Source organism: Scardinius erythrophthalmus (assembly GCF_964197995.2).
Source record: "Scardinius erythrophthalmus genome assembly, chromosome: 20".
Classification (NCBI taxonomy): Eukaryota; Metazoa; Chordata; class Actinopteri; order Cypriniformes; family Leuciscidae; genus Scardinius; species Scardinius erythrophthalmus.
Window position 1 is genome coordinate 637636 of NC_138240.1, and position 12171 is coordinate 649806.

The following is a 12171-nucleotide window of genomic DNA, read 5'->3' on the forward strand; positions in this document are numbered from 1 at the left end:
TATTTATAGTCCGCTTGATTTATAGTCCGTATAGATACTTTGACTGCCTGTTGCTATGGTTACTCACAGCTGATGTAGCCAGCGCATTTATTTATTATTTTCGAACGGTAAACAGTCAGTTTCACCAGAACTCCTTTACTAGGTGTCCTCTATCACTTTTTAACGGACACCCTGCAGCCAATCAGAATCGAGTATTCACCCAGACCATGGTATAACTACTATTAACTAACAACAAACTCTAATTGATGAACTAGTAAGTAATAGCACTCAGTTGAATGTGGTAGTTCACTATTAGCCAATCAGTAACTACTATTTTTTCATACCTCACTGAGAACTACTATATACAGGTTCATAAATTAATATCAATAATGCATAATGTATAATATAAGGTAATAGTAACCCACTAGTAATGAATCAAGTGTTAGTAAATCATTGATTCCCAGCACAGAGTCACTGGTGGTTCAGGCTCTTCTTTTCTCAGTGGTTCTGCTCAGTTTTCCAGCGTTTGAATGTTCTTCATCACTCCTGTTCTCGCTGTAAAGCGGCGCTTGCTCCTCACCGTGGGCCGAGAGCGAGGCTGACAGCTCAGTGTTTACAGCACACAGACTTTATGAGTTCAGTCTGGTTACTGTTCTGTTTAGACAGCGCTCGTTCCTTCCAAACGCTCGTGTGATGTGATGCATGTGAGACGTTCTTCAGCGCTCGCATCATGGGCTCAGCAGGAACACTAAAATGATGAGGTTTGCACTGCAAAAAATGATTTTATCTCGTTTTCCAGCACAAATATCTAAACATTCTGAAATCAAGATACATTTACTGGAGAAGCAAAATGACTGAAGATATTAAGTCTGAAAAAATATTTTTTTGCTTAAAACAAGAACAAATATCTGCCAATGGAGACAGAAAAATAATCTTGTTTTCACTTTGAATTAAGATTATTTTTCTGACTCCACTGACAGATATTTGTTCTTGTTTTAAGCACAAACTCACTTCATTTTGATTCATTTTCCTTCTCCAGTAAATGTGAATCCTTCATAATTCAGTTGTTCATAAATCAATGTTGATTCAGTTCACTTCAATATTTTCAATTTAGCAAAATTCATCAATTATGGAAAAAATCAATTCAGTTTAATAACAGTGTAAATGTTGCAAAGTTCATTAATTATGAAACAAATTCAATTGTTCAATAATGGTGTCAATGTTTCTTCGATTATAAAACAAATTAAATTCAGTTCAATGTAAGACAAGTGTCATAATTTAGTTCAATATTGATTCAATTCATTCAATGTTGATTAAATTCAGTTCAGTAACAGTGTCAATGTTGCAAATTCATCAATTATGAAATGATAATAGTGTCATCCAACGAGACAGAAACACTGAGGAGGAACATCATGTTTTGCAGTGCATCACCCTGAAGGATTCATATTTAATCTGAATATATGAGACGCTGATTTGCGTGTGTTTTCAGAGTGTCTCTTCACGTTCGCTCTAATCGCTCGTCTACGACTGACGCTCAGCAGTGATCAGACGAGTTCTGGAGATTCATAACTCATTCTGCATTGAATGCGCCGGCCTTATTAAATCCCAGCGCTCTCACATGTCTCGTCTTACAGTCGGCTAATTCAGTGTTTATGTGCACAGCGTGCGTCGTGATGAAGAATGTGGAGTGAGGTTTGATGATGGAAGTGTTTCTGTTTCGCTGTCTGACCGTAAAGCGGCTTACAAACCGTCTGAACATGCCAGTTACTGATTATTTATTTAAATAATTATCTTTAAAATATTATTTTATATAAAAAAAATGTATTTATTTAAAAAAATAAAAACAAAATGTATTTATTTAAAAATAAGTAAATAAATAAAAATAAAATGTATGTATTAATACAATTTATAACACTTATGAAAAATGTATTTAAATGATTAATTTATTTTTAATTAATAAACTTATATATGAAATATATTGCATTTATGATTAAAATTATAGTTATTTATTCACAAATTATTCTTTTTTTCAAAGAAATGAATTATTGCAAAAACATTAAATTGATCAAAAGGGACAGTAAAGACATTTATAATGTTACAAAAGATTCTATTTCAAATAAATGCTGTTCTTTTGAACATTCTATTCATGAAAGAATCATGAAAAATAAAATGCATCACGGTTTCCACAAAAATATGAACACTGATAATAATCATAAATGTTTCTTGAGCATCAAATCATCATATTAGAGTGATTTCTGAAGGATCATGTGACACTGAAGACTGGAGTAATGATGCTGTACATTCAGCTTTGATCACAGGAATAAATTACACTTTACTGTATATTCACATAGAGAACAGATGATTTACATTATAATAATATTTCACTATTTTACTGTATTTTTGATGAAATAAATGCAGCTTTGGTGAGCAGAAGAGACTCTTGAAAAAATCTCACCAATCATTAAACGTTAGTGTATCTATAACGTAAGTGTCGCTGATCATGTGACTCTTTGTAAAGATTTGGTTGGATCGTCTCGATCATGTTGCTGTCATTAATGTTCCTCTTTTTCACTCAGATGTGTGTTTCCTCTGATGTGTGTGTTCGCAGTGAACGTGCCGTCTACTGTAATGGAGGCCATGACCCGTCAGGACTCGCTCCAGCCCTTCAGCAAGAGCCCGAAACCCTCGTCTGTGGTCCTGCGCTCCACGGTGTTCCCTCAGTCGCCCTGCTCGCGCAGTTTCTCTCTGATGGACAAGACGGGCCACATGGAGTCCAGTTTAAACCAGCTGAGCGTGAAGAACCAGCGCGTGTTGGCCAGTCCCACGTCCACCAGCCAGTTGAGCTCGGAGTTCAGCGACTGGCACCTGTGGAAGTGTGGCCAGTGTTTCAAGACCTTCACGCAGAGAATCCTGCTGCAGATGCACGTGTGCACGCAGAACCCCGACAGGTACCGCTAACTCCTTTATTTCTATAGCGCTTTATACAGTAGAGATCGTTTCAAGGATGATTCACAGTGATAAACAGTAACAGTGTCAATGCTGCAAAGTTCATCAATTATGATTAAAATCCTGTTCAGTTTAATGTTGATTCAATTCAGTTCAATAACGGTGTCAATGTTGCAAAGTTCATCAGTTATTAAAAACGAATTCAATTCAGTTTAATAATCGTGTGAATGTTGCGAAATTCATCAATTATTAAATGAATTCAAGTATAAAGCAGCTCTACAGAAGACAATGGCGTCAAAATTCTGTTGAATTTGAATGTTGAATGAAATTTGAATGAAAATTGAATGTTGATTCAATTCAGTTCAATAACAGTGTCAATGTTGCAAAATTAATCAATTATGAAACAAATTTAATTCAGTTAATGTCAAGAAAATAGTGTCCTAATTCAGTTCCATTCAGTTCAATATTGATTCAATTCATTCAGTGTTGATTCAGTTCAGTAACAGTGTCAATGTTGCAAAATTAATAAATTATGAACAATTCAATTCAGTTGAATTTTGATTCAATTGAGTTCAATAATGGTGTAAATGTTGCAAAATTAATCAATTATGAAATGAATTCAACTCTAAAGCAGCTCCACAGAAGACAATAGTGTCATAATACAGTTTAATTCAATTCAGTGTTGATTTAATTCAGTTTTCAATATCAGTATCAATGTTGCAAAATTCATCAAATATGTAAAAATCTATTCAGGTTAATAATGGTGTCAATGTTGCAAAGTTCATCAATTATTTAACAAATCAAATTTCAGCTGTAAAGCTGCTCTACAGAAGACAATAATTCAGATCAATTCAGTTCAATGTTGATTCAATTCAATACAGTATTGCAAAATTGATCAATTGTGAAAAATTCAATTCAGTTTAATAACAGGTTCAATGTTGCAAAATTAATATATTATGAAACAAATTCAATTAATTTCAATAACAGTCATACTGTCAGACAACTGTGTCATAATTCAGTTAAATTCAGTTCAATGTTGATTCAGTTCAGTTCAGTAGTGTCAATGTTGCAAAGTTCATCAATTATTAAACAAATTCAATTTCAGCTGTAAAGCAGTTCTACAAAAGACAATAGAGTCATAATTCAGATCAATTCAGTTCAATGTTGATTCAATTCAGTAGTGTCTATGTTGAATCTAATTCAGTCCAATAACAGTGCCAATACTGCAAAATGAATATATTATGAAATAAATTCAATTCAGTTCAATAACAGGGTCAATGTTGCAAAATTCATCAATTATGATAAACTCAGTTCAGTTCAATGTTGATTAAATTCAGTTAAATAACTGCGTCAGTGTTGCAAAGTTCATCAGTTATGAAACTAATAGACAATAGTGTCATAATTTAGTTAAATTCAGTTTAATGTTGATTCAACTGAGTTAAATAATGGTGCCAATGTTGCTAAATTCATCAATTATGAAAAATCCCATTTATTTCAATAACAGTGCCAATATTGCAAAATAAATATATTCTGAAACAAATTAAAATTAGTTAAATAACTGCGTAAGTGTTGCAAAGTTCATCAGTTATGAAACTAATAGACAATAGTGTCATAATTCAGTTAAATTCAGTTCGATGTTGATTCAATTCAGTTCAATAGTGTCAATGTTGCAAAAATCATCCATTATGAAACAAATTCAATTCAGTTCAATAACAGCATAAGTGTGGCAAAATTAATCAATTATGAAATGAATTCAACTAAAAAGCAACATACAAAGGTGTCATAATTCAGTTCAATTCAGTTTAATGTTGATTCAGTTCAGTTCAATAGTGTCAATCTTGCAAAATTCATCAATTATGAAAAATTCAATTCAGTTTAATGTTGATTCAGTTGAGTTAAATAATGGTGTCAATGTTGCTAAATTCATCAATTATGAAACAAATTCAATTCAGGTCAATAACAGCGTAAGTGTGGCAAAATTAATCAATTATTAAACAATTAAGTCAAACTATAAAGCAGCTCTACAGAAGACAATGCTGTCACAATTCAGTTCAATTTGATTCAACTCAGTTCAATAACAGTGGCAATGTTGCAAAATCAATCAATTATGAAATGAATTCAACTAAAAAGCAACTCTATAGAATACAAAGGTTTCATAATTCAGTTAAATTCAGTTCGATGTTGATTCAATTCAGTTCAATAGTGTCAATGTTGCTAAATTCATCAATTATGAAACAAATTCTATTCAGTTCAATAACAGCAAAAGTGTGGCAAAATTAATCAGAATTAATTCAGTTCAATAACAGTGGCAATGTTGCAAATTCATCAATTATGAAATGAATTCAACTAAAAAGCAACTATAGAATACAAAGTTGTCATAATTCAGTTCAATTCAGTTTAATGTTGATTCAGTTCACTGAACATTGAATGTTTTCAGTCATTGTAAACGCGACTCTCACACGCTGAGCCAGAAAACTCTCTCTAAATGATGAAGGACGTCTCCATGTCTCTTCAGAAGAGAGTTTCCGGAAGATTAAACCGGGATTATTTTCTCGTCTGAATCCAGAGTTTCTCCTCAGAAAGCAACACGGTTTCCAGAGTGTAACATCTCTAAACCTAATTAAACACGGCTGAGGATGTATTGGAAATTTTTTGCTTAGCTCTATTTTCTCAGACCTATAAATCAGCTGCTGCCGTCACAAAGAAATACCCACTGCAAAGGTGATGCAGAGGAAAACAGATGCCACTTATTCAATAAACTAATATTCATACAGAAGAAAAATGTGTGCGGGATACCCGAGGAGATGAAGTCAATGTGAGGCTTTGTCAATATTCAACTTTATGACCCTGAGGTGCAGATAAAATTTAGCTGAACAAGGCAATCTGGGATGAGCCGGTGTTTGGCCTGGAAGCCGGCGTGACTCTGGGAATCTGTTTTAAATGATCTCACATATGCTTTATGGCCTTTGGCTTATACATATTTATTGATGTTTAGTTTATATGTACATTTTAGAGAGGATAAATCACGGGATCATTGCAAAACAATCCGTTTGTGCTGATGTGTTCTGCTGAGTCTGTCTGGACTCGAGGTGTTTTTCTTGTTTTTGTTTGCTCACATCCATCACGCAGATGACGGGAAAAGCCCTCGGAAGAGCGATTCATTACGATATCGAGCAGAATTAACCAGCTCAGATAAATATTCTCCTTCTGAAAGAGTAAAATAAGACGCTTTTACTGTGCTTTTAGTGCAGAGCTGTAAAAATATGACTCGGCCTGATTATAGTGATGTCTCGGTTTGCTCCGGGAAGGTTTGGGAAGTGCGGGATTGGAGATGTGAGGGTTATTTATGTCCGAGCCCGTCCTGCAGTAATAAACAATAACTGCACATTAATCTCCAGTGCTGCTGTAGTTAATGCACACACACATCCATCATCTTAACATATTCACCTTCACTGCATCTGCAAACAGAAAAACTTCAGTCACGCTCAGTCTGATCACAGGAACGCTGTCAGTTCAGCAAACCCTGACGTCAGAGATACACACTTTCAGGAAATCGGCAATTTACTCACTGCGTTATTGCATATATTTCATTTGATTTTATTTAACAAATATAACATTTATCTTTTTTGGATTTTTGTAAAATATTTTGTTTCTTTTTAAATGTTTTTTCTTAACATTTTAGATACATAGATTGATATATAATATATTACATTATTTTAGATATATAATTAATATTATACAAAAAAAAATATATATATATATATATATATAATATATATTATATCATATTACATTATACAATTTTTATATGATTATAATATATAGAGAATTTCTATAATAATATAATATATATAGAATTTTAGATATATAATTATATATTGTAAATGTGTAATAAATATATTTAATATAACATATTATATTTAATATATTATACTAATATATAAAATATAATATATATTAAAACATTTTTATATAATTATAATATAATTATAAAATATATGATATTATAATAATAATAATAATAATAATAATATATATATATAATATTATAATAATATATATATAAAAGATTATATATATATGTGTGTGTGTGTGTGTGTGTGTCTTATTTATCAAAAACAAGTTATATATTAAATATTAAAAAATGTTGTGCTCTGCTATGGGACAAAAGTAAAGAGGGTTGAGGGCAAAAAGGAAAAAAGAAAATAAACATAAAAAATACACAGTATGCATGTTTAAAATTCTAAAATGAAGAATTGATAAAAAATTTTTTGAATTACTTTAGAATTTTAAACATGCATACTGTGTATTTTTTTACTATTTTTTTTCTATTTTCTATTTTCTTTTCTTTTTCATTACTTTTTTCAATCATTATCATCATAACAGAGACTGAAGTCAGAGTTAGACTGTCAGAGGAACTGCTCATGATGTTTTTACGATGTTGCAGATTCGCATAATTAAATGTGATTTCACTAAAAGTATTTTAAAGTCAGAGATGAGAAGAAGCTCGTGTGATGAGAAGATTGAGCACTTCCTCCTCCAGCTCAAACTCTGAGGCGTCGGGTCGTCGCTGATCTGATCGTTTCTGAACGCGACGCTCTTCACTAACGGCGAGTCCGGCTCTCTCGCGGCTCTCTCGCGGCTCTCTCGCGGCTCTCTCCCGGCTCTCTCCCGGCTCTCTCGCGGCTCTCTCCCGGCTCTCTCCCGGCTCTCTCCCGGCTCTCTCACGGCTCTCTCACGGCTCTCTCACGGCTCTCTCCCGGCTCTCTCCCGGCTCTCTCGCGGCTCTCTCGCGGCTCTCTCGCGGCTCTCTCGCGGCTCTCTCCCGGCTCTCTCGCGGCTCTCTCCCGGCTCTCTCGCGGCTCTCTCGCGGCTCTCTCCCGGCTCTCTCCCGGCTCTCTCCCGGCTCTCTCCCGGCTCTCTCCCGGCTCTCTCGCGGCTCTCTCCCGGCTCTCTCGCGGCTCTCTCGCGGCTCTCTCGCGGCTCTCTCGCGGCTCTCTCCCGGCTCTCTCCCGGCTCTCTCGCGGCTCTCTCCCGGCTCTCTCCCGGCTCTCTCCCGGCTCTCTCACGGCTCTCTCACGGCTCTCTCACGGCTCTCTCCCGGCTCTCTCCCGGCTCTCTCGCGGCTCTCTCGCGGCTCTCTCGCGGCTCTCTCCCGGCTCTCTCGCGGCTCTCTCCCGGCTCTCTCCCGGCTCTCTCCCGGCTCTCTCGCGGCTCTCTCCCGGCTCTCTCCCGGCTCTCTCCCGGCTCTCTCCCGGCTCTCTCCCGGCTCTCTCCCGGCTCTCTCCCGGCTCTCTCGCGGCTCTCTCGCGGCTCTCTCCCGGCTCTCTCCCGGCTCTCTCCCGGCTCTCTCGCGGCTCTCTCGCGGCTCTCTCCCGGCTCTCTCGCGGCTCTCTCCCGGCTCTCTCCCGGCTCTCTCCCGGCTCTCTCCCGGCTCTCTCCCGGCTCTCTCCCGGCTCTCTCCCGGCTCTCTCACGGCTCTCTCCCGGCTCTCTCCCGGCTCTCTCCCGGCTCTCTCGCGGCTCTCTCCCGGCTCTCTCCCGGCTCTCTCCCGGCTCTCTCCCGGCTCTCTCCCGGCTCTCTCCCGGCTCTCTCCCGGCTCTCTCCCGGCTCTCTCCCGGCTCTCTCCCGGCTCTCTCCCGGCTCTCTCGCGGCTCTCTCACGGCTCTCTCACGGCTCTCTCACGGCTCTCAGATATTGATCAATGTCCCGGAGTGTGTTCTCGCCCCGGTGCTGATGAGGGTCACGCTGCCATGGCAACGGTCCGGGACGTCCCATGATGTGTGTGTGTGTGTGTGTGTTTCAGACCGTATCAGTGTGGACACTGCTCTCAGTCGTTCTCCCAGCCGTCGGAGCTGCGGAATCACGTGGTCACACACTCCAGCGACCGGCCCTTCAAGTGCGGATACTGTGGACGAGCGTTCGCCGGCGCAACCACTCTCAACAACCACATCCGCACACACACCGGGGAGAAGCCTTTCAAGTAAGTAACAGTGAGTACCATCCGTTCCTAGAACTGCATCCTTCTGCACTCACTGTGTCCCGCTTCATTACTGACACACTTCAGGAGGATATCACACACACACACACACACACACACACACACACACACACACACACACACAATCACACACACATACTTTTTTTAAAAGTATACATTTTATGTTACAAAAATATAAATTTTTATAAAATTAGAATATCATGGAAAAGTTTATTTATTTCCATAATTCCATTCAAAATGTTAAACTTTCATAGATTATAGATTCAGGGCCCACAACTTAAACGATTTCAAGTATTTAGTTGTTTATTTGTACATAATTTGGGCTTCCAGCTCATAAAACCCACGAAAACAGGATTTCAGGAGCCGTGTCATCGGCTGGTGTTGGTCCACTGTGCTGTCCACTCAACGCAGCCGTCCACCAGGACATGTCCAGAGCACTTCATGCTTCCTTCAGCAGACGAGCTTTACGGAGATGCTGACTTCATTTCCCAGCAGGATTTGCACCGGCCCACACTGCCAACAGAACCAACACCTGCTTCAGGGACCGTGGTATCACTGTGGAATTACTGTGTGATTTCATGATATATTCTAATTTTCTGAAATCCTGTTTTTGTGGGTTTGATGAGCTGGAAGCCCAAATTATGTACAAATAAACAACTAAATACTTGAAATCGTTTAAGTTGTGGGCCCTGAATCTATAATCTATGGAAGCTTAACGTTTTGAATGGAATTATGGAAATAAATAAACTTTTCCATGATATTCTATTTTTTTGGAAAGGGTATATATATATATATATATGTAGATTTAAATATATTTATAATTAGAATTTGTGTCCTTTTTCAAAAACAATGTTTTTTAATTTTCTGATCATTTAATTTTAATAGTAACGATTCATGAATTTCTGTTCGTTACGTGGTGTGACCGTTCTGAAACACCCGTCATGTTCTCAATAAAGCTCAACCCAAACCACTAGAGCTTATTATTATTATTATTATTATTAATATTATTATTATTTATAACACAAAGAATATGTGCGTTTCTTCTGTCGCGGTGAAACTGTGTTTGAGTTACAGAAGCGTTTCCGGTCAGTCTGACAGTGAATATAGAGAATGTGAGTGATTGTGAGTGTCTGCTGTATCGTGTGTGTGTGTGTGTGTGTGTGTGTGTGTGTGTGTGTGTGTGTGTGTGTGTGTGTGTGTGTGTGTGAACGCTCTTCTGTTCCAGGAACAAATCAAGCATCTAATAAGCAATCAGCGAAACACAAACGTGTCATCAGCGTTTCAGAAGCTCCAGAGACGAAGAGCGCACACACACACACACACACACACACACACACACACACAATCATGAAGCGGTGCAGAAATCTTTATTCCGTCGATATGCTTGAGTTATGGAGTTCTTCTTCTCAAGACGCTCGGCTCCACACACTCCGAAACTCTGTGTTAGCACACGCGTTTATCAGCGCTTAAATCCACACACACTTCCTGGAGAATCACACAACATATCCAGACATCACTGATCATTAACTGAGTTTATGGATAAAATAAGCATAAACTCTTATTTTCTCATCTCTTGTCGTTTTGCATATATTATTTTAGATTTTTCATTTTAAAGTACTTAATTGGTACTCAAAAAGTATCTCAGATTAAATATTTGTATTAAATGTGAAATTGTGATTTATATTTACATTATTTACATTTAAACAACGTTCATGCGTGACTGAGAATGTGAGAGAATGTTATTATTCTGTAATATTACATATATTATTTTTAGTATTAATGTAGTTCAAACAATATTATTTATTTTATATATATACACACACACTCTCTCTCACACACACACACACACACACACACATATGTAAAAAAAACATAAATTCTCTATCATAAAAATTTACTATTATTATTATAATTTCAATAAAAATTTTAAACAATTTGATGATTATGTATATATATATATATATATATATATATATATATATATATATATATATATATATATATATGTATGTATATATATATATATATATATATATATATATATATATGTATGTATATATATATATATATATATATATATATATATATATAATACATATATATATTCTCTTTCAAGGACAGAGAATGTGAGAGGAGAATGTTATTATTTTGTAATATTATATATATTATTTTTAGTATTCCTGTAGTTCAAACAATATTATTTATTTTTTATATAATATATATATATATATATATATATATATACACAGTGTATATTTTTTACAAGCTCAATTTAAAAAAAAAAAAACGTTAATTTTATATAATAAAAAAATATATATTTTTTTATTATTATAATTTTTTATATTATATTTATTTTTTATTGTATTGATGATTATTATATTTGCATATTATATTTATATATATATATATATATATATATATTCTCATTCAAGGACAGAGAATGAGAGAATAACATTATTATTTTATTAAATGATGTAGTGTTTCAGTGTTGCTGAGCCAGAGCGGCGCTCGCGACATCGAGACACGGGTTCGATTCCCAGGGAACGCATGAAAACACTGTAAACCCTGAACTCTGATAAACGCATGCAGGAGAAGTGTTGCTCTGATGTTCTCAGTTCTCGGATCCGCTGATCTTCTTTATCTCTGTGAGTGACAGTGGACCGGCTCCGGGTCCCCAGGGGCCGCTCATCCGCTCACATTATCGACAGGCTCTCAGTTCCTCGTCATCAGGACTCGCAATTACACCTCGCGCTCCTCACGCTTTCATGTGTCAGATGTGGTTTGCTCTGTTTGACTCGCGTGTGTGTGTGTGTGTGTGTGTGTGTGTGCAGGTGCGAGAGATGCGACCGGAGCTTCACACAGGCCACTCAGCTCAGCCGACACCAGCGGATGCCCAACGAGTGCAAACCCATCAGCGAGAGCAGCGAATCAATCCAGGTGGATTAACTGATTGACCGGCCCGCAATTACACGGCCAGACAAAATCATGATTAAATGTCACGGACACTTAAGCAGAACCAAAGATTTCCTAAGAGAAACGCTCAATCACGCGCAGAAAACCAAACGCAGTAATAAAATGAGTGAGATGTTAAGAGTTATTGATCCTGGCACGGATGGGGGCGTGGCTGGGGGCGGGGCGGGGGCGGGGTCAAGGGTTCGGGGAGATTATTTATTCATGAGTTGGTAAATGAGACTGTGTTTAGAAGACTGCAGAAACTCGCGCTCTCGGTGTGTTTCTCGTTTTTA

At 37.1% G+C, this 12171-nt stretch overlaps 1 protein-coding gene across 1 annotated transcript in view; it reads left to right on the top strand.

Annotated features, from left to right (window-relative positions):
* Positions 1-11872, top strand: part of prdm6 (PR domain containing 6) — a gene marked incomplete at both ends in the record, with an annotated part of 39470 nt that extends 27598 nt beyond the window's left edge. Inside the window, 3 exons of the mRNA XM_081348868.1 lie at positions 2588-2927; positions 8732-8908; positions 11758-11872. Of these exons, the coding sequence (XP_081204994.1) occupies positions 2588-2927; positions 8732-8908; positions 11758-11872 (632 nt within the window). The remainder of the gene's footprint in view (positions 1-2587; positions 2928-8731; positions 8909-11757) is intronic.
* Between the last annotated feature and the right edge of the window lie 299 nt (positions 11873-12171).